Raw genomic sequence first — 23,078 nt, 5'->3', positions numbered from 1 at the left:
CCGATCGTCCAACCCTGCAGGATTTGGTTTGTCTGAGTGTTGACCTGAAATCTGCTAAATTTATAATCAATCACTCAGAAAACAGTCAGCCAATCAGAAGAGAGGCTCAGACCCTCTCAGACCTGTTGTTACTAGATCTCCAGATAGAAGCCTGAGAGAGGAGATATAAAACTACACTGAGATGGTTTTTGGCTCTTAAAACCACAAAAATATCTTCTTATGGAAATCAACACTTAGAATAAAACACTGTAAAAGTGTAAAGTATGGGGCCTTTAAAGGAGGAATTACTTCTTGGTGGGGCACAGTAACAAGCCTTTTTACTTTGTGGTGGATGTTTGCTAAGCAGCTGCTGACTGTGGCCTTATATTAAACAGACATATATGAGAGTAGTATCAATCTTCTGATCAAACTGTATGCAAGGAAGAGAATAAGCGTATTTTCCAAAGTGTCAGACTATTCCTTCAACTGAACAGCTGTATGTATGATGTGAGATGAACCTGTACTATTCATAAGGCTGAACTCCTCAGCCGTTGATATAACTGTTTAAATGTGTCATGTTTTTAATCAACAGCAGCAGATATTGTACAACATATTTACATATGAAGCATGTTGAATGTTTAGTGGTTTTACAACAGATGAACAATCAATATAAAGAGTGTAACTCATTTTTATGAAATGACAACACATTAACACCATTTATTGTTTTAAAATAACATAACTTGACAGACAAACGGATTAAATAATCCTTCTAAATCTATACAGGGCACCCTTGGCATCAGGGTCAACAGGTTTTCACTGTGCCATAAATCCATGCTGTAATCTCTATCTGTGAGAAGACATTTACAATACAGGACCATCTAATGGCCATCTTATACTGCTACTTTGGAAGTCTTAAACATGGTATGCAGTCTATAAAATACATGGCTATTATTAAAGAATATCTTGACTCAGGCACATCCCAGAACACCTGAGGACCCCAAACATCCACATCACCCCATCACGTCACATCTTAAAACGACAAAAAGGGAAGAAGGAGAATGACCAAAGAGACAAAAAAAGAACGAGGGGAGAAAAAAAAAAAACACTAGAGTGGAGCCCACTAAGACATTCACTTCCACAAAATAGAACCACGTTGAGACTGAGCTCACGTACAAAGACACTACAAAGGTACTTGGGGTGCTAACGACTTGTTTAGTCTGCTTGGAGCATGCAGCAATTAAGGGTTCACTGGAGGTTATGAGGGGTGGAGGTCACAATATGATTTAGACAGGAGATAAATTAAAGCAGGACCAAATTACACCGTGGAAATAGAAGAAAACCAGTGACTGATGCATTAAAATACCACTGAAATGAATAAAATCAGGCTGATTTGCTTTAATAGCTTCTAATTGGTTGACTTAAGACTGTTTTATTCAATTCAATGGGGCAATTTTCATATTTAAAGTACAGAATCATTCTAATATTCAGCTTGATCGAGCTTCATTTCAGCCAATTTTTACCTACAAAAAGTTAAGATTTTGTTACTTCCACCTTTCATAGGCTGGTGATCTTGATGGTAGTAAAAACTATGATTGGAAAGAGGATGACTCTTTACTAGAATGGGGGTGGGGCATCATTTTAGGGGACAAATTGGGGAGTGTGGACAGGGGCATGATGGGTAGCGTAGTTGTGTTGCTGCATAGCACAGGTCAGACACAGGTTATTAGCAGCTCACAGGAAAGAACACGACACAGCAGGGCCACAGAGGATCCACACGGAGAGAGAAGCAGAGAAGTGTCTTGACACTACAATGGACTGTCCTCTATGGGGCTAAAGAGGAAGTACTGGACAATTTTAACGTAAATAGCAGCTAGCAAACTACTATTTAGCTCGCAGTTGAGGTTGTTCTTGCGCCAAAGGCGATGTACATAAAAATGATTTTAGAATCCAATTTGGATTTCAAAGCCTCAGGTGGAGCATTTGTCTCTACCAATTCAGATCCAACTCTAAGCAAAACTATACACTTATTATATTCAGAGAACTGCAACAACAATGCACAACTGCTTCAGTTGTTTCAAAGGGGAAATACCATTATAAGCTTTCATAGCAAGACTTCAGTGTATTGTGTGAGGGTAGAGCAGGGGGTACACTAGCTTGGAAAGTAGATTAACCACAGTAAAAATTATGATGTTGAGTGATTTCATTGCAATGCTTGTTTGTTTAAGGGACTCCCTTCCTTTGGAAAACTTGTGTGTAAAGCTACCACACAATTTAATACCATCTTTGTGACCTTATTAACATAACATCTACACAAATCTACTTCAGTGTCTATATTCTAAAATGTTGTGTCTAGACGAGATCTACCAAGCACTGTATGACTTCTAGATTCATGTAGCCTGACCAGTACTGGATTTCTGTAAGGTAATATCCACACTTGTAAGAAATCTGATGAATATATATGTCAGTGATCTCTGGTGGACAAATGACCTCAAACATATTTTGGCATTTCTATAACACAATTTCTTGTTACTTATTGCCTCACTTATTCAGATATACACTGATAGGAACATACTGTATCTACAGTGAGCTAATATCAGCCAAATATATGGGCTAGGCCAATTTAGTGGTCTAGCTCTACTGGCTACAATATGTTGGTCTAACCCACATTATGTGAGTGCGAGTGTGAATATTTAACAGTGATATAAAATGAAGGGAAGCAGAACTCAACTGGTATTATCACATGTTGTCTACACCAGGTGTATAATGTTTCTAGGAAATGCAAATTACGTTCTTGAGAGCTAGTATTCATTTTGTTGTGTTATCTAAGAATAACACGTAGTGTAGCATTTGCTTTACACTCACTCAAAATCACAGTATGCTCTCTGTGATTATGAAATCTCTGCTATGAAATCCATTCCCCTTTAAAACATGTGTGACCACAGGATTTCCTAATTACTTACTTCTTTTTTCTCTGTTAATACTATGCCACATTTTGTTAGCCCAAACACCCAACACACTCTATTCAAGCACCAGCGAGATGGATGAAAACCCAGCGGAGCCCCCTGTCTATTGCTATGAAAAGCAACAGAAGAGGGCAGCCAGACCCATTTACCTTCGTCAGCCTCAATAGCTTCAATAGTAGCTGAAGAGAAGAAGAGGGGGGTTGCAAAACGAATGAGAGAAGTGAGCAGAGGAGTTCATTTTGTCCCAGGAACAAGTCAATGAGCAGCAAAGACAGCCAATGCCGACAACAAAGGTTAATGTCATCTCCACACTTTATGACAAAGGACACATGGATGTTAGCGAAGGGTGTGGGGGGGTAGGAGAGGGATGAGCCTTAGCTTTTTGATGAGTTCCAGATCTGTAAAGGGGAGGTGACACATGTTTGTGGCAGCGAATGACCTCATGGAGAGGAGTGCATCTTTGAGGTACTCTGAGGTCTGACAAGTTCTGACAAATGACTCAATGTGGTGACAGAAAAAATGAATACTGCAGGGACAAACACTGACAGCAAACACAGCACCATAAAGCTGGAAATATCTTAGCTCTTTACTAATAAAGCATACACGGAGTTTGAAATACGACGAATGGAAAACAGGGATAAGGTCTAAGTGCATGTGTGATTGCTGGTTTTATGGCTGTGTAATTATTAATGTAAAACTGAAGCACCGCAGACATACAAAGCAGTGTTATTGTTGTGTTGTGTGCAGCATGAAGCAGCATCTGGAACTACAAGATTAGCATCTTTTGATATTAAATATCAAAAGTGATGGCTTATTTTCGTGAAGTGTGAGGGGAGGAAAACTTTGGTATTTTAACCACTTACCAATTTTCACAGTCATCCTTGAGATTATAAATTAACATACAGTACAACTGTGTAAAATGAGAAGGTGACAGCAAAGTAATGGCTACACAACACTGAAGACTACGAAACATAGTGCCATGAGGATGAGAAAAAAATTACCAAAAAAAAAGGCACGAGGGCAACACACAAACTTTAAAGAGAATGCTTGATGGAGTCAACATTACGGTAGAAGCACACTGGCGTCTACCTAAAGGAGGGGAGCAATGTGATTCTACCAATGTTGCAACAGGAATCTCTGAACATCACTCTGCCTCCACTGGGGTTCTCTTCAGTGTCAGCTTTCCAAATGACTTAAAAACAAATACTCCTCACTGCCCGTATCCATATATTTTGAGTCTTAGGATCACTACTACTCATGCAGGTCATCAGCAGACACACACATGTAGAGGTACCAGTGTGTTTACAGTAAGTCATTCAAAGCCTCTTGAGGAACTCCTCAAGTACCCAACTACTGTCTACTTTTCACTTAATATTTTAGTTTTGAGAGCTAAAGCTTGTTTGTTTATTTACCATCCCCCACCCCCGGATGTAAAAAAGGATATAAAGTACCCCTGTATTTTCAGCCTAAACCAGTGGAGCAGCAAAAGAGAAGAGCTCCCTAACTGAGATACGCAGAACTGCCAGATTTGACCAGATGGTATTATGTTCCAATGTGGTAACTTCTCCCTCCACAGGAGGTCACAAATCAGACGGGCCCAGTTCAGAATTTGTACCACAAGTGTAATTTACTAAATATTCTGTTACATGATTTGTGGAAACAAGAATTTTCTGCTCATTCTTCTGCAATCAGTCTATCTGCTGTCTACGTCCTCTAATCCTTCGTTAAAGTGGAACGATGTGGCCTGTTCTTATGAGTGATACAAAATTGAATACATAAATAATAAAATGCACTCCAGCTCAATTTGAAAAACTCAGGTTTTGTGGCTAAAGCCTTACTTGGTCTGGTATGACCGTTAGCTTCTGGTGGCTAATGTTAGCAAACTTTACATAGATATTGCTGTGTAACAGACAATATTGAGACAATGAGCTGACTTAATGTGTTCAAAATTACACCCCAGTGGACAACACAGTGTAACTACATTTTAGCTTTTGGCATCATCCTGTATTTGTTACTTGTGGCCACAGCAGTCGCTGTTCAACAAACAGCGCATACACTTACTTTAATACAGAGAGGTATCCATTGTTGTGTTTTTTAATGTGAAAACTGTAACTGCATGTGATGTGTACAATGTAACATCATGCGTATTCAGGAACGTGCTAGCTGATGTTTTGTGAGAACCTGTGAGAGGAGAGGGAAGTCACATGGATTTCTGCTTTATGTTGTGAATGAAAAGGCAGACAACAGCTATTCCCTTTTCATTCACAGTTGGTTGTGTCAATTCCAATTCATCCTTTGAATCACAGAGAATCCTGCCTCTATCCTGACGGAGCACCGCTCCGGTCCACTAGCACTCAATTTTGGACAATAACGTGGCCATTTCTGTCAAGAGTCCAAGTAAATTTGATGTGTTTGTAAAGGCTTTTCCAGAAAGCCTTTACTTCCTCGCTGCAGCTGCTTGATAAACTCATTTAGGGAGTGTTTGGAATTCAACATGAGAGGGTGAACTGAACTCTAAACTTGTCTTACAGAAAGAAAAGAAAAAAAATATAACAACAGAATACTTGCACAACCGATTATACCTGCAGTTTCTAGGGAGAAAAGAGAAAGAAAAAGATACAGGTAATATTTGAGATAAAAACCAGTGGAATACAAAAAGAGACGGGGACGGGAAGACAGCGTATTAATGCGAGACATCAAGAGGGAGACACATTTGAGAAGACAAAGGGATAAAGAAAATCTGCAGAATGTATTTGGCATTATTTGGGTAGAGGGAACTGTCTGTAGAAAATATAACTTGATATTTTATAGTCATTTATCCAGCAAAAATTACTACTTTGAACTGGTAGTATTTAACTAAATATGCAGTATAGAAAGGATATTGACTGATGCTGCCAGAAACATTTAACTGCACTTACAGTATTACTCTGAGGCAGCAATTTGAAATTCCAGGACCATCGCTGAGGGAAAAGGGAGGAAGTTTGCACATACAGTATACCCTAAACTCTGAGCTAGCACTTTATTCACGGTACTGCTGTGTAAGGGGAATTTGTGTGTGTGTGAGAATCCCTTCTGGGGGCCATAGCTTGGGGTGTCAGGGTACTTGGTGACAGTCTTACCATTCTGCAGCTTTTCTTTGCCACCGGACAGCACTCCACTTGGTAGCATGCCTGTCGGGGTCAGTCCCTTCAGCGTCAGCACGCTCTCACTCTCCTCTCTGAAATATAAACAAAGGAATATCAACATCCTTCCCTAAAGCTCACTTTCCTGTAAAATACTTCTAAATATATATTTTGGACATTGTAATACTTACTAAATGACTAAAACACAAATTAATTTCTACATTATCATGCCAGATGTAATTGATGCTTGCAAAACACACATGTTTCAGTGTAACAAGCTGAAAACACTGATATATTATCACCATAAAAGTCTTAATGATGAATATGTTAGCAAACAATTAATTTATTATGCATCCAGCAGACACAGAGAAACATTAGCATGATTTGGAGTTGTGTTGCTGACCACCTGGTGAATGGAGGTCCAACAATGAGCTTAAAGATGCTAAAAACGCTCTATAGAGCTGAAGAGAACAGCTGAGTTAGTTGGTAATTCTATGTGGGTTTCTCAAGACGAATGACCCCTTTCACATCACATATAGTGGTCAAACCTATTGTTAATATAAAAATATTGATAAAGGCAAATTTAAATATTCAGTTTAATCCTTTGTAATGTGGTAGCACTGAAAGTAACGGACAATGGTAGAATATGCAGAACACAAGGGAGCTTTTTCATGCTAGCATACCTGAGCACAGAGAATACTCTGGCCATCTTTCCAATGGCACGGATCTTGTTGCGGATGACCTCCTTACGGGCAGAAGCAGTGGCACCTGAAATGTTCACAGAGTGTGACTCGCATGCAAAACCAAGTCCTATGGAAGTGTAATCTAAACTGCTTTGTGTCCGTGTGTGTGTGTGTGTGTGTGTGTTGGTTTACATCTCCAAGTGCATTTATTCTTTAAGTACCATAAAGTTTAGTAAATGTGCTACGAAAGAGCATGTTTGTTGCACTATTAGTTTAATCCAGAAGTGCATCAGAAGACCACGATGCAAACACAATATGGTTATTAAAGACTGAAATTCAGATTATACAAAGTAGTTTAAATCCATCCACACATCACAACAATTGAGTAATTCTCATCATTCACTGCATTCACTGTTGCCCCTTTAAATCCCACATAACATTTTCCCCAGATAGCACTTAAAAATGTTAAACCTTGTTATATCATCTGTAAATGACCTGTTGCTTGTCCAAACATGTCTTTTCAGCAAGTTCGATGAGCACACACTACGTGAATTTTCCTGTACTGTGTTTTGGTTGCGGAGTCTCAAACAGGATTTTTCCTGGACTGGAAAACAAAACTTTGTTTAAAGAGACTCTTTTGCAGAATAACAGTTTAAAGGCCCCTGGGAGCCAGTGTGGAAAATGTATGAGTATGAAGGATGGAAATGAAGTTGTTGTGTGGTGAAAGGTTGGGTAAAGGAAAGAGCTGACAGTGTGATGTCTTGTTTAAGACTCTCATCCTCAGTTGAATAAACCATTATTATTACTTAAAAATATGTTTGCCCACATGACTGATCCCCTGTAGTAGCAGCTTATTTTAAGGTGTAAGGCAAATATATTCCTTTGGCTAATGAGACCAACCTCCCTACGGCTGTTTTCTGTTGATGTTTTAAATTAAAAGAAAAAACAAAAATAAAAAAAACAATTTAATTAAGAACAACAGTAAGACTCTGAAGTGTTAGAGGGTGCTTTAAACAGTGACATTAGTTGACAGACTGAAATTCAGAGAGCAAGCACTGGACAAAAGCCTATCTACCGCGGCACACACCGGTATGGCTAGTGTTTGTACCTTTTTTGGGGGGATATATTAGCTGTCCTTCTCATGAAAACACCCCCAGAAGAGAAGACAAGAGAAAGGACAGAGAGATCAGTGGATGGCTGTAAAAATGAAAGAGGAGGCGGCGGAGAGGTGGCGCACGGTGAAATAAGAGGCAACAAAGCACAACAAGTGTAAAGAAAAAGCGATGCCTTGAAACACAAAACTCTGGAAAACACAGAAAAGAGAAATTAAATGAGGTAAACCAAGGTAGTGACAACATTACAGCATGAGAGAGAGAGAGAGACAGAGAAGGGGGGCGAGAGAGGAGAGGAGAGAGTGCAAAAGAAATATGTGAAAAAAGTAGTGAGGTTTGAAATATCACTGGAAACCATGGTAACAATAGCAGATAAAGAGCGGGGCAACAAAAATGATTATCAGAGTTTACAAGGCCACAGGAAAGGAAATCATGAGTGAAGAAGACGAAGGAAAGAGCAATCAAAATGTCAAAATAGTGAAATTAACATTAAAATATATGAAAGTGGAGATGACTGCAAAACTGAAACAGAAAAAAAATGAGCTTAAAAAGAGAGACGGGGGTGAAAGTGAGAGCGAGGACATGTGAGAACAAAGTGGATCAACTTAAAGCATTGAGTGAATGAGTTGGTGGTAAATGATGAAATGTTAAAGGAAAGTTTATTATTTGAGCGACTTTGCATGAGTTGTGCCGCTGTCCAAATCAATATCTGTCCGAATTTACTTTTTAAAATTTGCATTAAGTTTTCAAAATGACACTGATCAACAGTGAATCCTAAAGACCCTGGTGATGGATGTCTTTTCACAACAGGGATTAGTTTCATAAAATTAAATATTAACTTAGTAATTGAACTAAATATTAATGGAATCCAGATAAATTCAAATGAATGAATTCACAACACATTCAAAAGACACCATTCAAAACCACATTAACACACTACATTTACTATATACTTGTCCTTTTTTCATATAGTACCTATTTATATTTCCTGATCAGCATTAGTCATCTTAACTTAATCTCAACTGCAGGAACATTTAAATGTCTGTAAAAGTTTCACATATGGTTGAAATGTGGCCACACCCTTATACTCCACCCTTGGGTGCTGTTTACTGAGTCAAACAGTGTGCATCAGATCAGTAAACACAAAGAGAAAGAGAGGGGGGGGGGGCCCTGTGAGATCATTTCCTGTTTGGCAGTAAGGGGTGGGGCAGCCAGAGGGAAACTGGTCATCTCATTGTAGATAAGCCACTTGGGATCAAACAGATGACTCGGACTTGCCACCATTACATGAAGATAAAAAGCATGATTGCTGTATCACTAAGTGTGCTGTTTGGACTCAGGGGGACGTGCAGTGCAGAGCGAACTAGTAAAACAAAACTTTAAGTCATTTCCACACTTTTAAGGCCTTGAATTTAGATGCTCTTGGACCTTTTTCAGAGTTTCTATGGTTTCGCTGATATCCTGGGTTATCTAAAGCTGCTTTTTTCAAGCTGCTGAAAGAAATTCAACAATGATTCATTCATTCAGCTGAGTCATGAGTCAAATAGTTTCTCGATTCTCGTTTCTTTGTTGACAAATATGTTTAAGAGTGTGTAAAAATTAAATATATCTAAACTGAATGTTATGTAATTTGGGCAGAGTGGCCATGGTCTGTGTAAACACACAATGAATGTGAGATTCTGAGTGTGTGTCTGGGACTATTGGCAGAGGTCTCCCTCTAGTGGACATGGGGTAAACTGCAGTGGGAACTGATGTGTTGTGCGTCTGCCGTGCTTACCGTCCAGCTCCTCGTCAGTCGTCAGCTCATCGTTGGAGCAGATGCTCAGTACGTTCACTAGCATCTCAGTCACTGCAATTCAACAAGAAAATGAGAGGAAACGATGGCACATATTTTTTTGGCATACCGCTTCATGAGTAATCTTACGTATGGAGAAGGTGTCCGGCCACAGGAAGTCATGTGTCAGCGGTGCTAGTTAGACAAAGGCTCACCCAAGTGACCGCTTCACACGCCCTGTGAGCACTGACCTTGCAACATTGCTTTTAATGGCTCTGTGTGGAAGTCACACCCAAAATACCCAAAATAGGCTGTCTCTCTTATCTGGTCACTTAGCATTTGAGCCTTTTTCTGGCTGATGAATCATGTGCAGCAAGTATTGCATTTGTGACGATACCACACTGAGTGTCTGTGCTACATTTCTCAAGGCTGCGCCATTTTCATTACTGACTCAGGAACCTGAATGTTCAAATGTGTAGTTCATGTTCTCATTTCATGTATGTTAGCTATTCTACACGTGTATTTTTGCTCACCCTTCTCGCCGACAAAGGGCAGGGACCAGGTGAAAACGTCCATGAAGTTGGGCAGCCAGTAAGGGTGAGGTGAGCAGTTGAACTGTCGGATGTTCATCACGTTGTTCTCATACTTCAGCACTGCCGCTGGGGAGGGACAGAACACATGAGGGAGGTGGTTGTTAAATATGTTAAATCTAATGAAACTCTGCTTTCTCCCCGGTCCCTAAACACATAAACACAAACTTTAGCTTCTATGATGTGCCCGTCAAAATTCATATGTGCAGCAAATGCATAACAATGAAAACATGCTCACAATTTTTAGGTTCCAGGTAGTAATGTCACAATAAAATCAAATATAGACAGTATGAAGCAGTCTCAAATCAGGATTTGAGTCAATACTTCACCAGAACAAGAAAAAGCCCCACATCAAATTGAGGTCCAAGTCCATTAACAGCCTGCTTCCTGTTCCCAACCACCACTTAGAAATACTGTATGCACTCAGCAGCTGGTACATACTGAGGCACATATTGTAGGCACCCTTTTGTCAAGTTGACATGTTATTAGCCCGAGGAGAGTTACCCACAAAGTACTCAGCCTATAGAAACAGGACTTATTGGAAATGAGACATGAACACTCATAGATACAAATAGATATTCTCCACTGGCAAATAAATACCTTTATTAAAATGGCGTTCTTGTTTTTAGTTGCTTTATTCAGCTCTCTCCTGGGGGAGCTGTGTGGCTGAGAGCTTTTTTTCTTTCATTTTTGAAATATCAAATTAAATTAATATACAAAACAGCTCCGCTTGGCAAAAAAAAAAGCAAAAAACAAAAAAAAACAAACAAAAAAAAAAACTACCCACTCAAAAAATAAAGAGAAAAGAAAATAAGGACATTTTATGGTGATATGTAAACAATCAGCATTTGTCAATGTCTCACCCTCATAGAGGAACTAATATTCCACAAATTGCCAACTGTAAATTAAGCCTAGAAAAATGCACAGGACTCAAAATGAAGGTAACCAGCATTTGGGGAGAAAAAAAAAAATCAATCCCCTGTTTTCACCCCTCTGGAACATTTCCTCTGCGTATTGATCACGGCCCCCAGTTGGTGAATCATGTCTGTCATTTAACAGGATTGGATACATGACTAACATCACAGAAACACATGGCTCAGCATTTGAGCTCTCTCAGCCTGAGCTCTTTTCATTAGTTAACAGAAAACATCAATTTCTGGTGAGCAGGGGAGGAGAGAGTGGGCAGAGACAGGAGGCTAAGGTAATGATGGGCAAAGCTTGCAACAGTAATTTACACTATATGATGATCAGTATATTCTCATCTCCCAGGGAATGCTGACCTGCTTTTGCTATCACCGAAGTGTTTCTGCTTATGATGGCTCAAATACTAAAATACATCAGAGATCCATGAACTGCATAGATTACTTCTTTTAGAATACTTAAAGCTGAAAGACTCTGACGATTGGTTTTCTTCCTGAGGCTTTGAGGAGACGATCAATACCACTCATGCTTGTCTGTTACATATGAAGCTACTGACAACTACCAGTATGCTTAGCTTAGCACAAAGACTGGAAAAAGGGGGAAACAGTAGGGTTCTTCGGTTGCCTCACCTTTAGAGGTGGATTTTATTACCTCTGGTTACAACCTAGCTAGCTGTTTTCCACTGTTTCCAGTTTTTATGCTAAACTAAGCTAAGCTAAGCTAACCAGCAGTTGGCTGTAGCTTCATATTCAATGCAAAGATCAGGCATCAGTCTTTTCATCTACCTCTCGAGTTAGAAAGAAAGTTATTGAACTTCTCAAGAATGTTTGTGTTTTAAAGTTTATTTATTTCTTTAAACTGAAATGAATCCCACCCAAATAATTAAAAAGATATTACACATAAAATTCAACACAAGAGTGGCTTTAAATTATTGAAGCAATTGTATTAATCATGTAACAGTGGAGACTGGCTGTGTTTATGCTCCTGTTCACAGTGAAGGTGAAGAGGGAAGAGCAGAATAAAAGCAGCAAAGCCTCCATTTGACAGCAGCTGACTATAAAAAAAGCACAAGACAGCTGGAATGGCTGTTGACCATCCTTATGTAGCTGCAGCCATGGTGTGATGAAGTAAGAAAGAAAGTTTTAAAGCAGTCGTAGGAGACAGTACATAACAAACAAGTTTCACTCCTCAGGATGTGTATTCAGTATTTCTCTTTGTGCCATATTCAGTTTATCAGTTTTAGACAATGTCTTATCATAATCACATGGTCTCTGCGCAGCTGACACAGACACCATCTCCCAAACGGTGACCACAGCATGCCCCATGGGACCTCTCCCATGATTAACGCACAGTGTGAACGTGGGCGTTGAGGAAAACATGAGAGCCGCCAAACACGAATATATCCCTGCTGTATATAGAGACCCCAGCCTCTCTCTCTCTCTCTCTCTCTCTCTCTCTCATACACGAGGCCAGTCTGGTGGCCCAGATTTGCAGAAAGCGGACACCGTGGCTGGGTCATCATGGGGGACTTTCCTGCCTCCGCCCCTCTCAGGGTCGGGAATAGCAAGTCATCAAACCTGGCATCCCAAGTAGCTATAACCTCGGTTGCAACACAAAGCGGGTCAGAAACATCCTGCTAGGTTAGGGTTTGCCTGTGTGTGTGTGTGTGTTTAGTCAGTGAGGCATGGCAATGCATACAGTGCAGTAACTATGCAATTCAATTGGTCCCTTAAGTATTGCAAAGCATTACATTCCACTGTCATCACCTCTCACCCATCCCAGGCTGCACAAATGAACACACACACACACACACACACACACACACACACACACAAACACAAACAGAAACATCTCCTGCGGGGGAACATTCACACACTGTATAATTTATGTGGCATTATTATCAATACCAGCAACACACTACAATCCAGTCCAATAAGACAGTCATTGTGTTAGTCTGACACACTACGCTCAGACAGGGCTGTGGGTGTTTATGTGTGTGCGTCGGTGTGCATGAAAGCGATTGCACACGTGGGCAGCCATTGCATAAACATCATATACTGCATAAACACCGTCGAGGCACTTGATTGAATGCAGCCACGGACGCCCGGAGGGAAAAAGGCAGAGTGGGGGAAAAGGTCAGCCCCCCTGCTGTTGCTCCTTCAAATCGGATTCCCTTTAAAGGAACAGAGACACCCAACAACCTCCCCTGTGCAAACACAACAAACACGTTTGTGGAGCTCTGGGTGTGAGCAGGTCAAAGGCCTCTTTCTTTTTCAGGATATTCATTAAGCATGCAGATGAGGGTGAACAGAAATTTGCTTCCCTATGATCAGAACACTCATTACTACAAATGCACAATTATATGCAAAGTTATTTCTCATGCAGCAGCAGGGCACTGGCCTTGTGGCGACCAGCTGTGACTTCTGTTTAACTCAGCTGCTAAATTTAACACTGCATGACAGCCACTAGATGTCTCTGCTGCTCTGATGGTGGTTAACAGGGTAGCTGAGGCCAAGTCCTGCTGCCACGGTAACACAGATATTGCGAGGCGACGCCCGCTCATTAATTATTCATAAGGGAGTGCCTTGAGACGGTTACCCCGGTAACAAGAACTGTTAATTCTGCATAGAGATCAGGGGGAGATTCCCACTGTCCAGCCCTGATGCTTCATGCTGACTGTGTATCTGTCTCTGAGGCCTCGTATGAAGTTCCACCGGGTTCGTACTCCTCACCAGATGTTAGACCTCCCCAGTCCATTACATTCACTGCTCTATTTCCATTTGATGTCAGACATGTGGATGGTAGCGACTGAATGCCATCTATGTACAGTTGAGCAGTGCATGAATGGTTGCTAATTGATTTGCAGCTGAGACCACTTGCAAAAAAGTACTGGAAAACAACAACTCCCATCAATCCTGTCTACCGTGTTCACACGGGGCATCAAGTCTTGGTTCCGAATTCAAGCCAGTTTCTTGTTTAAAAGACCTGGGGATTTAATGTGAAACTTACTGGTTCCTGAAAGAAAAATGTTGCCCTATTACCCTTCCGTGCACACAGACACAGTGACAATATGTGACCTGAAGCTACCACTCTACTGAGTGTGGAGAAGTTTCACAAACACAGTAGTGATACTGTGAAATGTCATCACTGTGCCAACATAATTTCATGCAACACTGGATGTCCGCCTAAAATGACAAAGCATTTAGTGCAGTAGGGTATAAGAATGAGGCTCTATGTCCCCACTCATTGTCATAATGTCCAACATCAGCTAATGCAAGTGTAAGTCCAAGTAATGCACTGCATGACAGGGAGAGTTTATTCCTCTCTGGATTTTACCTCTTTACCTAAAATAATCATGAATCATGGTGTGGAAACAAAATCTCATCTCCAGGACCACTTGCAAGTTCTTTAGCTTTCAGTCACATCTCATGGTCTTCCTCAGTGGAAAAGGAATCTTTTGATTTCAAAACATTTTGGGTTGAAAGTCTAGACTTGGTTGTCAAAAAAAAAAAAATTATCTCATGGTCTTCCTCAGTGGACAGAGTTTGCTCGGTTGTCACATATATAGCTAAAATTATTTTTGTTAAGTGTTATTACTAAAAAATATGATGAGAAATGGAACCGTGATTCTAATCAATCAGCAGAATTAAGTCTGAACTGATAAAAAATTAAACATGGACACTTTCACTAATGGCCCATAACTGATAATATACTCTAAAGAGGCTCTTCTGCTCCGTACCAGCTCACCATCCCTGTTCGTTTTTCTTCTTTAAGGCACCATGAAAAGTTTTGTAACATGCCCGTGTTTACAGAAAACTGAAGGGAAGCCCAGTAACGACAAGAGTGATAACAGATGGGTGGGCATCTGTAGCCAGGGATACTCTTCTTGTTGGCACTTGTGACGGGGGGGAAAAATGAATTCCCTGCTGCGCTGGCGTCATCACTGCCCTCGCTTCCATCCTGCTATTTATTCCAGTGGCAGGGCCAGGAGCCAATCATGCCACTCCATTTCCCTTCTCTTCAAATCACCCATCTCTACTACCTACTAACCAGCACATGACCGGCAGCAGGAAATGGTAAAAAAAAAAAAAGGGATCTCTGTTCAGTTTGACCTGTGAGTGAACCAGAGTGATATTCTGGCCCTTTCTCTTGGCAGCAGCACATTTAAGTTTCCACTTAATCCATCCCTGTTTCTACTTCATCATGAAGCAATAACTTGGTTATATAAGGTGTAGCAGGTGTGTAGTGGATCTCACCCAACCCAATCCTTCACTGTCTTGGGGGTGAAGTAAAAGATTAGCATCAACAGCACTGGCAACATCTCTGTCATTTAGCTTTTATTCCATCCAAGCACCATAACCATTAGGATTCAGTTGTTGGCTTTCTGGCCCAGTCAATAATGATGCAGCAGAAAACATTCCATTAAAACAAAACCACAAGCAATCTCTAAAGTGTACAACTGCCAACTGCACCCCTCCTCCCCATCTCCCTCTCTCCACTGCAGTCACTTCAGGACTCAAACGGTTGAAAGCTCAAACAGTGCAAACTGCAAAATCACTGCTGCTGTGTTTTCATTTCCCTGCCAGCTCACAAGCGTCTGCGCCACTGTTCTGATTTCATGGAGGGGGTGCAGGGGTCGGGGCTGCAATGGGCAGCTGGTTAGTGCCTGACACTGCAAAACCAACAGTTTGACTTGAAAGAAAAAGGAGGGATAAATGGCATCTTGAAGCTGGACTGTATCGTTATGGAATCACATCATGATCATCATTCACTTGCTGATTACCCTGAGTCAGCTACGTGTTCAATTTGCCTCTAGTGGAGGAGGTTTTCCTTGCTTGCATGTTTGTGTTGCCTCGTATATATCCCCCGCCCCCTCCTCTCTGACAGGAGGTGCACTTCTCACTACTTTTTTCCCCCCACGTGGAGAGGTCTCATTGGTTAATCTGGCCAACTCCCTGCACTAGATTGATGGCACCTGCTCATGCCTCCTCCCTCCCCTTTAGGATTTATGTTCCCACTCGATTGGCCATCAATCACAGGACATGCTCAGTGGGCTCTGAGCTCCGACAAGAAGCTAAGAGCAGAGCAATTCATTACAGAGGCTTTGCTTCTACCACTGAACCCCACCCACATGGGACTAACAGGACTGTATTGGTTAGCTGTGCCCGTTCCATGAGATTGTGTAACCATGTTTGTAGTGTGTGTGAATGTGTTTTTTTTGGGGGGGGGTTTAAACAAAGAATCTCTGGAAAGACTTTTAGCTTCAGGGATTTATTTGCTCGTGAACTGCTCATTCTTTGCTATTATATTTGTATTTTAAGTGAATGATCTTGTCACTTTAAGACAGATTTAGCCAAAGAGAAAAGTGGGTCTCATTTTCAAGCAGACAGTGAATGATGACAGAAATAAAGGGCACGTAGTCCTCCTAGGTAAGATGTATCTGTGTGCCTAAATGAAGTCAGTTCTAAAAACAAACACAGAGTGATCTCTTTCTGATAACCACACTTGCTCTGGGAGGCATTTTATCAACTGAGGGTCAGCAAGTTGAAGGATGATAAGGGTGCTAAAAAATATCATTTTAGATACTTCTGACTGTTCCGTATGGTGCTCAAGAGGTGCAAATGATTTGCCTGGCAATTGGCTGCCAAAACTACAAAACCACTTGCATCTGACATCACTTTGTTTGTTTGTGCTGTGCCGTGTTGTGTTGACTGTGAGCCCCAGGAAGATTAGTTGGCATGGAACAAATGGGGTCCTAATAATAAACAATGAACCAGACAGGAACACTATCTCACTGTTTCTTGACTATGGCAGGGAAGGCATGGAAGCCGCTCATGGGGAAAAGAGTAAACAAATGCAACCTAATCTCAGATCAAAGAAAACACACCTACAAGTGGGCCAAAACAAAACAGAAAAGGACAGCCCTCGCTCCCTTGCGTAATGCGCCCACACCGGCAGCACTGCAGTATAAAGCTCTGGTATGGCATTTCATCACGAGAGAAAATTACAAAACAGCGTGCACCAGCACCATCACTCTTTCCTTCCCATTTCCATTTCCTGTGGTTAGCCCAACACCGCCCCCATCCAAACATGCCCCCACAGCCAAAGCAGATACTGTCTGTTCTCTGGGGAAAAGTGCTGACTCACAGCACAAAGGCAAGCCTATCTTGTTGCGTGGGCACCGTAGTGCAGCATAGGGCGCCACCAGGTGCCAAGCAAACCGGCTGGCTCACACCAGCTCTGTCCCTGAACTGACCTAACTAAAGTCACTGTAAAAGTACAATACTGTCATCAAATGTATCATGGTTATGGAGTAGAACAGCAAAACTGCATGCACTGTTTTAGTGTGAGAAATATAATGATGCCAACACCTTTGTGATGTAGTGATGAGCCAAACATGAAAGGTGCCTGATATGTGGCTGTTTTCAAATTTAAGACACCTGTTTTTAAAAACCATATTCATTTAAATATAAACCTCCTTCAGTACACCCCAGTGGTTAGCAACGGTTAAACTACTCAAATACTGGATTGCAGCCCGTCCTCTAAATAAAAGACAAGATTTCAAGAACCTTTTAAAGCTCAATAAGGCAACATTTTGGATAGATGACTGACACAAAGGAGTTAACATAATGTAAAAAAGGTTGTTAGTACGACCGATGCCACTCATAATCATCACTCCAGTCCGCAGCTTGTAGTCACCCCCCCCCCCCCCCCCCCAAAAAAAAACAAAAAACAAAAAAAACAAAACAAAACAAAAAGCAAACTCCCAACCCAACTGTATGCTGCTTTCCCAGGGCAAAAAGCAAAAGAGCTGACATAAATAAGTGAAGCGATTCAAATCTTTAGCAAACTAAATACATTTTTCTCAGGAAGAAATGCAAAAAAGAGAATTCCATGTTTTGTATGGTTTTTTTGAAACAAATATTTTTACTTATTGTCACAGGGTCCATTTTATTGTTTTGTCACAGGAAGACATGTCAGCTGACACGCACAAGCCCTCAGTAGTGAAACTCTTCGATGGAATGAAGCCATTCATTATGTTATAAATTACATCTGAGCCTTTCCTGCTACGATATCAAGAATGACATGAAAAAAGGCATTTTGGGATGTCCCAATGCTGTGATTAAATTTTGCACAGATCTGAGACCAGCAATAACTCTCCAGCCCGGAACCAACCATCTGTAATTGTGATGTCGCCCTGCAGCAAACTGTGGATATGACACAGTGGCATTCATGTTACAAGCTACTGAAGACTGATAATGACATCTTCCTTCTTCTTACCTTTGTTGTTGTAGACATCTAAATAGTTGGGTGCTGAGAAGATGGTGATAAGGGACGGGAAGCCAGTGGTCTGACTCTTTCTGTACATGCGATATCTGGTAAAATGAGAAGCAAACATTACAACATTTCATTCATGGATCATTCATTGGTGTTCAACCCTGGGGATATGATTAGCCATGATAGTGTTTATTGGCCTCTTGTTTTCACTGTGACTGTGTGTTTGTCTTGTGAGCTGATGCATCAGTGATGCCTCAGGAGAGCAAGTCCCTGTGTTACAGGTAAAACATGCTCTTAAGTAGTCATCATACTGAACAGGCTCAGCATTCAAACCCATCTACATTTTGTTTCTCTGGTCTCCCAGGCTGTTCTGCTTGGTGGTTTGCATAGTTGGAACGGAGTAAGTAATTTATCTTTTAGAGTATATTTAGACAGATTTAAAAAAGGTACCAATTACACACACAACACATAAAATGAAACTCAATAACATTTTTACATTTGTGGTCTAAAGCCGCTTGGGGCTGAAACCTCATCTGAGACGTGGCGAGGTGTCCCATGTGACCATGCTGTGGGAGTGCAATGGTAAATAAGTGTGTGCTGTGCCTCCCACCGCCTTCACCTTGCTTAGAGGGAGATCAGCTTGACACATCCACCCACCTGCCTCTTTCAAAAACCAAACTTTTCAAAGAGGCTTTCCAGTGCCTTTGTTAGAAATCCATGTTGCACTGTTACTACACCTCTTGTTGTGCTCAAATTCTTCATGAATTAAAAAAATAAATAAATAAATAAATTCCACAATAATTCTTGAGTTCTTGAGAACATCTGCACGACTCATACCAGTCACATCACATCTGACCGACTCATTCCTCCTGCTGGATCCATTTTCATTTCTTGGATTAACACGACTTCTCTCAAAGTTCAGACTGCACCGAATCTGCTCTCCAGACAGGCTCAAACAAAACCCCAGGGCACCCAAGAAGCTTTTCATTTAATACCCTGGTCTGAATCACTATGCTGTGTGACAGCGTGATGGGAGAAGACGAAATGCCACGACACTCACCCAGCATCCTGCGCTTCATGGGCCCGGATGATAGATAATAAGTTATTGTGTTGTAGAAAGTCACAGACTGCAGGGTAGCTGTTGAGTAAAGAGACAAACATTTGGTTTACTCATATATCAAGAAAAATCCCAGGAAGATCAAGAAAAATAGATCAATAGAAATAACTGAATAAGTCATGGGTATTATTGATTGTGCTCAGAGAAACAGTGGCTATACAACACTGAGTTCAGGCTAAATTTGTTTTTAAACCGACTGTGGCTCATGAAGAGGTATATTTCCTCGAAAGGTTGGCTGTGAATGAGGGCTTTCATAACAAATTTAACTTCCACCTGAGCTTTAAAGCAGGCTCTTTAATTTCTAAAAATCACACATTTTTGTGAGCAAAGGTATGATGACTCATAATCTAAATAATATGCTTAACTTTTAAACAAGCTTTCGTACTGTAAGAGGAGCAATGTGTGATCGCTCTCAAATGGAGCGTTTTATTTTAGAATGAACCTCAAAAAATGTCAAGCATGACAGATGATTCATAGCAGACGGTTTCTTTATGAAAAAAAAAAAAAAAAAAAGGGATTCCTTGGAAGTGTGTGCTCATGCTGATCTATTCAGTCTGTGAGCAGAGAGACTAAAAACCTTACAGCCAGCATTCAAACTACAGTGAGGTTTCAGAGTTTTCCATTCTACAACTTTTCATGCCCCCACACCAGCTTCCACTCAAAATTTCCTTTGTTTAAAATAAAAAAGGGCTTAAAATAATTCACTAGCAAACAGCATTTCTTAAGTAAAATGTCTAAAAGTAAAATGAAAACAGCATGAGCACATTATATCTGAGACTCGCTTCTGACAAACATGATTAAAAACCCCAGTGGACGTCAGGATTTATGAATCGTGGGATGCTGTATAATGAACAAAGTGAGTGACAGCTCACAATGGATGAGTGACACCTTTGGATTACATCTGAAGCACTTAGTGAATGTGGGAGGATTTCTTCAACAATAAGAGGGGCATAAATTCAAGGTTTTCTTTTTTAGAGGTTTCATCTCAGAGGTCCTTCCTGATGAACGTACCAGCCCATTTACAGCCTTTGCAGCAATTGGGATGAAATTCTGGGACATCTCACAGCCTCTTGTGAGACAGATAGTGGATAAATCAATTGAGGGCGACTCCATTACAATGTTTTTTTTTTTCCACATGTTGTCATTTTACTCAGTAATATTAACAACAAACTGCTATCAGGACAGTACTACAAAGCCCCACAGGCCCGGAAAAACATTTATAAAAATCTCTTATTCCTGCTGCCATCTAAAATAGGCACTGTGCCCTAACCTGTTTAACACTGCTCTTGTCAGTTGCAGTTTTGAACTGTGTGTGTGTATGTTTGTGTTCTTAAAATGTGTCTTAAACGTGAACTGTTGAGCCTCATCAAAGGGAATTTTTATGTTGTCTTGAATGTTGAAACAGCACAACACCACCAAAATACCTCTGTGGTTCAAGGAAGAAATATGATGACGATTTTGTTCTAAGTTCTGTAATCCTAGCTCAACGCCCCTGCAAAATCAGAGCACGACAATGAACAACACCCACATGCTGCAATCAAAACTAAACTATATATCTTGGCTTCCAACCTTTCAACAAAAGTACCAAGAGATTGTGTTTTTTGTTTTTTTTTTCAGCAGCTGTTGCATAACAAAACCAGTTGTTTGTTAAATTGCTTCTTAGACATGATAACTGTACTCAGCCGCTGCAGAGTTTTGGTCAAGTTTGACACGGAGTCGACTGCTGTGGAAGCTTTATTGCATCTCTTAATGCACAGTCCTCTGGGGCAGGCTTGTAATAAAAGGGTTATATAAATAAATTAACTTTAATTTGACTGGATTGTTTTCAGTGTGTATGCTTATCAGATACAGCGCTTGCTGCTCAGGTAAATCATTTTAAATTGAAATTGTGGGAAAAATCCATCACGGGAGACTGAAGGTTCATTAACAATCATGGTGCATGTAGACATGAGAATACATGCATCCCTGACAATCACAACAAACATCTGCTGGGAGGGATGTGACAAGGCGGGAGCTGTTGCCAAGAGGGAATTAAAATTACAATGAGTTTTTTTTTTCTTCTGGAGGGGGAGAAGAAATTAGAAATAAATGTTTCATTTCTCATTTGATTTCCTGTAGCAGATGCAGATTCAGGCCATATGGAGCTGTTCGGTAGACAGGAGACATTTTGGCCCAGTTTGTTTTTTTGTTTTTTTTTGTGTTTTTCAGTTTGCATTTTGAGTTTAGAGCATCTCCCATCTGTCCAACAACAGGGCACAGATGTTAATGAGCACCTTGGACAAAATGAAGAGTTGTTCAGGAAATGAGTTCATCATGTGCAGACAAAGCAGCACTTGGCATGTTCACTACATTAAAATGAAGCTTTAAAGTTGATTTAACATCAATAGCCTGGATTAACACCAACGGTAGAGGAAAAAAATCACTTTAGGGCGATTTATCTATGCGGCTTAGTGGAGGCGAAAATGGAAGCAACCGTATTAGAAACATGTGCAATTTCATGCCTGAGTTGTGTTTGTAAAAGTGTTACGAGCGTGCCTACGGCGCGAGGGGAAAATATTGGTTGCTGCAAGACAGAGGCAACAAAGAAGCTGATGGTGCTTGGGGAGGGGTGTTGAGGAATGGCGCTCTCTCAGTCTGGCTTTAACTGTCTCATAAATCCTGAATGCCAGTGTGATGCCAATTAGCGACCATCTGACTGATGAAAACAAGACTCCAGAGGAATTTTGACCAATTGGCAGAAGTTTAACCAGGATGCTGGTGCGACACAAACATGTGACAGTCAGATCAGTCGTTTGAGGTAAAAAGGCCACATACCTAACGTTTCTGTCCGGCCTCTGTCAGTAGTGACAACATCAGCGGGGAAACATTCTTTTAACACAGACCCCGCTGTGAGTCTGCGGTGTAACAGCTCACATCAACTAACAAAAAGACGTGAAGACGATCAGGCAAAATATGCCCCCACAAATCCACAACAACAGCAGTGCGGGGAGTTCATTTCTAAGCACGGACATTAAAATACCATTAAGTCAGTAGTTATGAAACACCTGCTATTAAAAAAAAAAGAAAAAAACAAAGAGAGAAAATGCATATCAGGAGCCTAAGGACATGTCTGACTACTTCTGCTAGCTCGCCCCAGGCACGCCGGGGCCAAGTAAGCATCGCTCAGGCCATAATGAGCGGAGGGAGCGCCGAACGCATTTAGAGACAGGACTGTGCCTTGTGGTAATGTGCTAGTTCATTACATTTTGTGACAGTGCGGGCTGCCTGCTCCGAGCATTTCCTCTGTTTGTTCAGTTACCCAGCTCCATTGAAGGTAATGTGGGTTACATAAATACTGGCGACAGTCTGAGGAGGAGTCTTCGGGACTCCTCTAATGCACGCCATGTTCTAACAACTGTTGTTCTCCTCCTCGCCGTTGAGAAATCGCAGGGGTAAGAAAATAAAGAGATGAGAGATGGAAATTTGGCAAGAAGGTTTCTTGATTTATCATCTCTTTGACAAGATCATGGTCATTTTTTTCCTTTTTTTGTTTTACGACA

The 23,078-nt window shown here is 40.9% G+C and overlaps 1 protein-coding gene across 4 annotated transcripts in view; it reads right to left on the bottom strand.

Moving 5' to 3' along the window:
* Positions 1-23,078, bottom strand: part of LOC139621317 (protein phosphatase 3 catalytic subunit alpha) — a 64,025-nt gene that overhangs the window by 2,619 nt on the left and 38,328 nt on the right. Inside the window, exons 7-14 of one of the 4 annotated variants that reach the window (XM_071477678.1) lie at positions 19,483-19,560; positions 18,426-18,520; positions 10,167-10,292; positions 9,637-9,708; positions 7,856-7,882; positions 6,748-6,832; positions 6,062-6,159; positions 3,092-3,121 (exon numbers count right to left, since the gene is read on the bottom strand). In XM_071477678.1, the coding sequence (XP_071333779.1) occupies positions 3,092-3,121; positions 6,062-6,159; positions 6,748-6,832; positions 7,856-7,882; positions 9,637-9,708; positions 10,167-10,292; positions 18,426-18,520; positions 19,483-19,560 (611 nt within the window). The remainder of the gene's footprint in view (positions 1-3,091; positions 3,122-6,061; positions 6,160-6,747; positions 6,833-7,855; positions 7,883-9,636; positions 9,709-10,166; positions 10,293-18,425; positions 18,521-19,482; positions 19,561-23,078) is intronic. The other 3 variants (XM_071477680.1, XM_071477679.1, XM_071477681.1) reach the window with 3 other exon arrangements.

Source organism: Trachinotus anak, unplaced genomic scaffold (assembly GCF_046630095.1).
Source record: "Trachinotus anak isolate AG129_WGS33_773 ecotype Australia unplaced genomic scaffold, CSIRO_AGI_Tana_v1 ptg000005l, whole genome shotgun sequence".
Lineage (NCBI taxonomy): Eukaryota > Metazoa > Chordata > Actinopteri > Carangiformes > Carangidae > Trachinotus > Trachinotus anak.
Note: the sequence above shows the minus strand (reverse complement) of the source record. Positions and strands in the feature narration are given on the sequence as shown.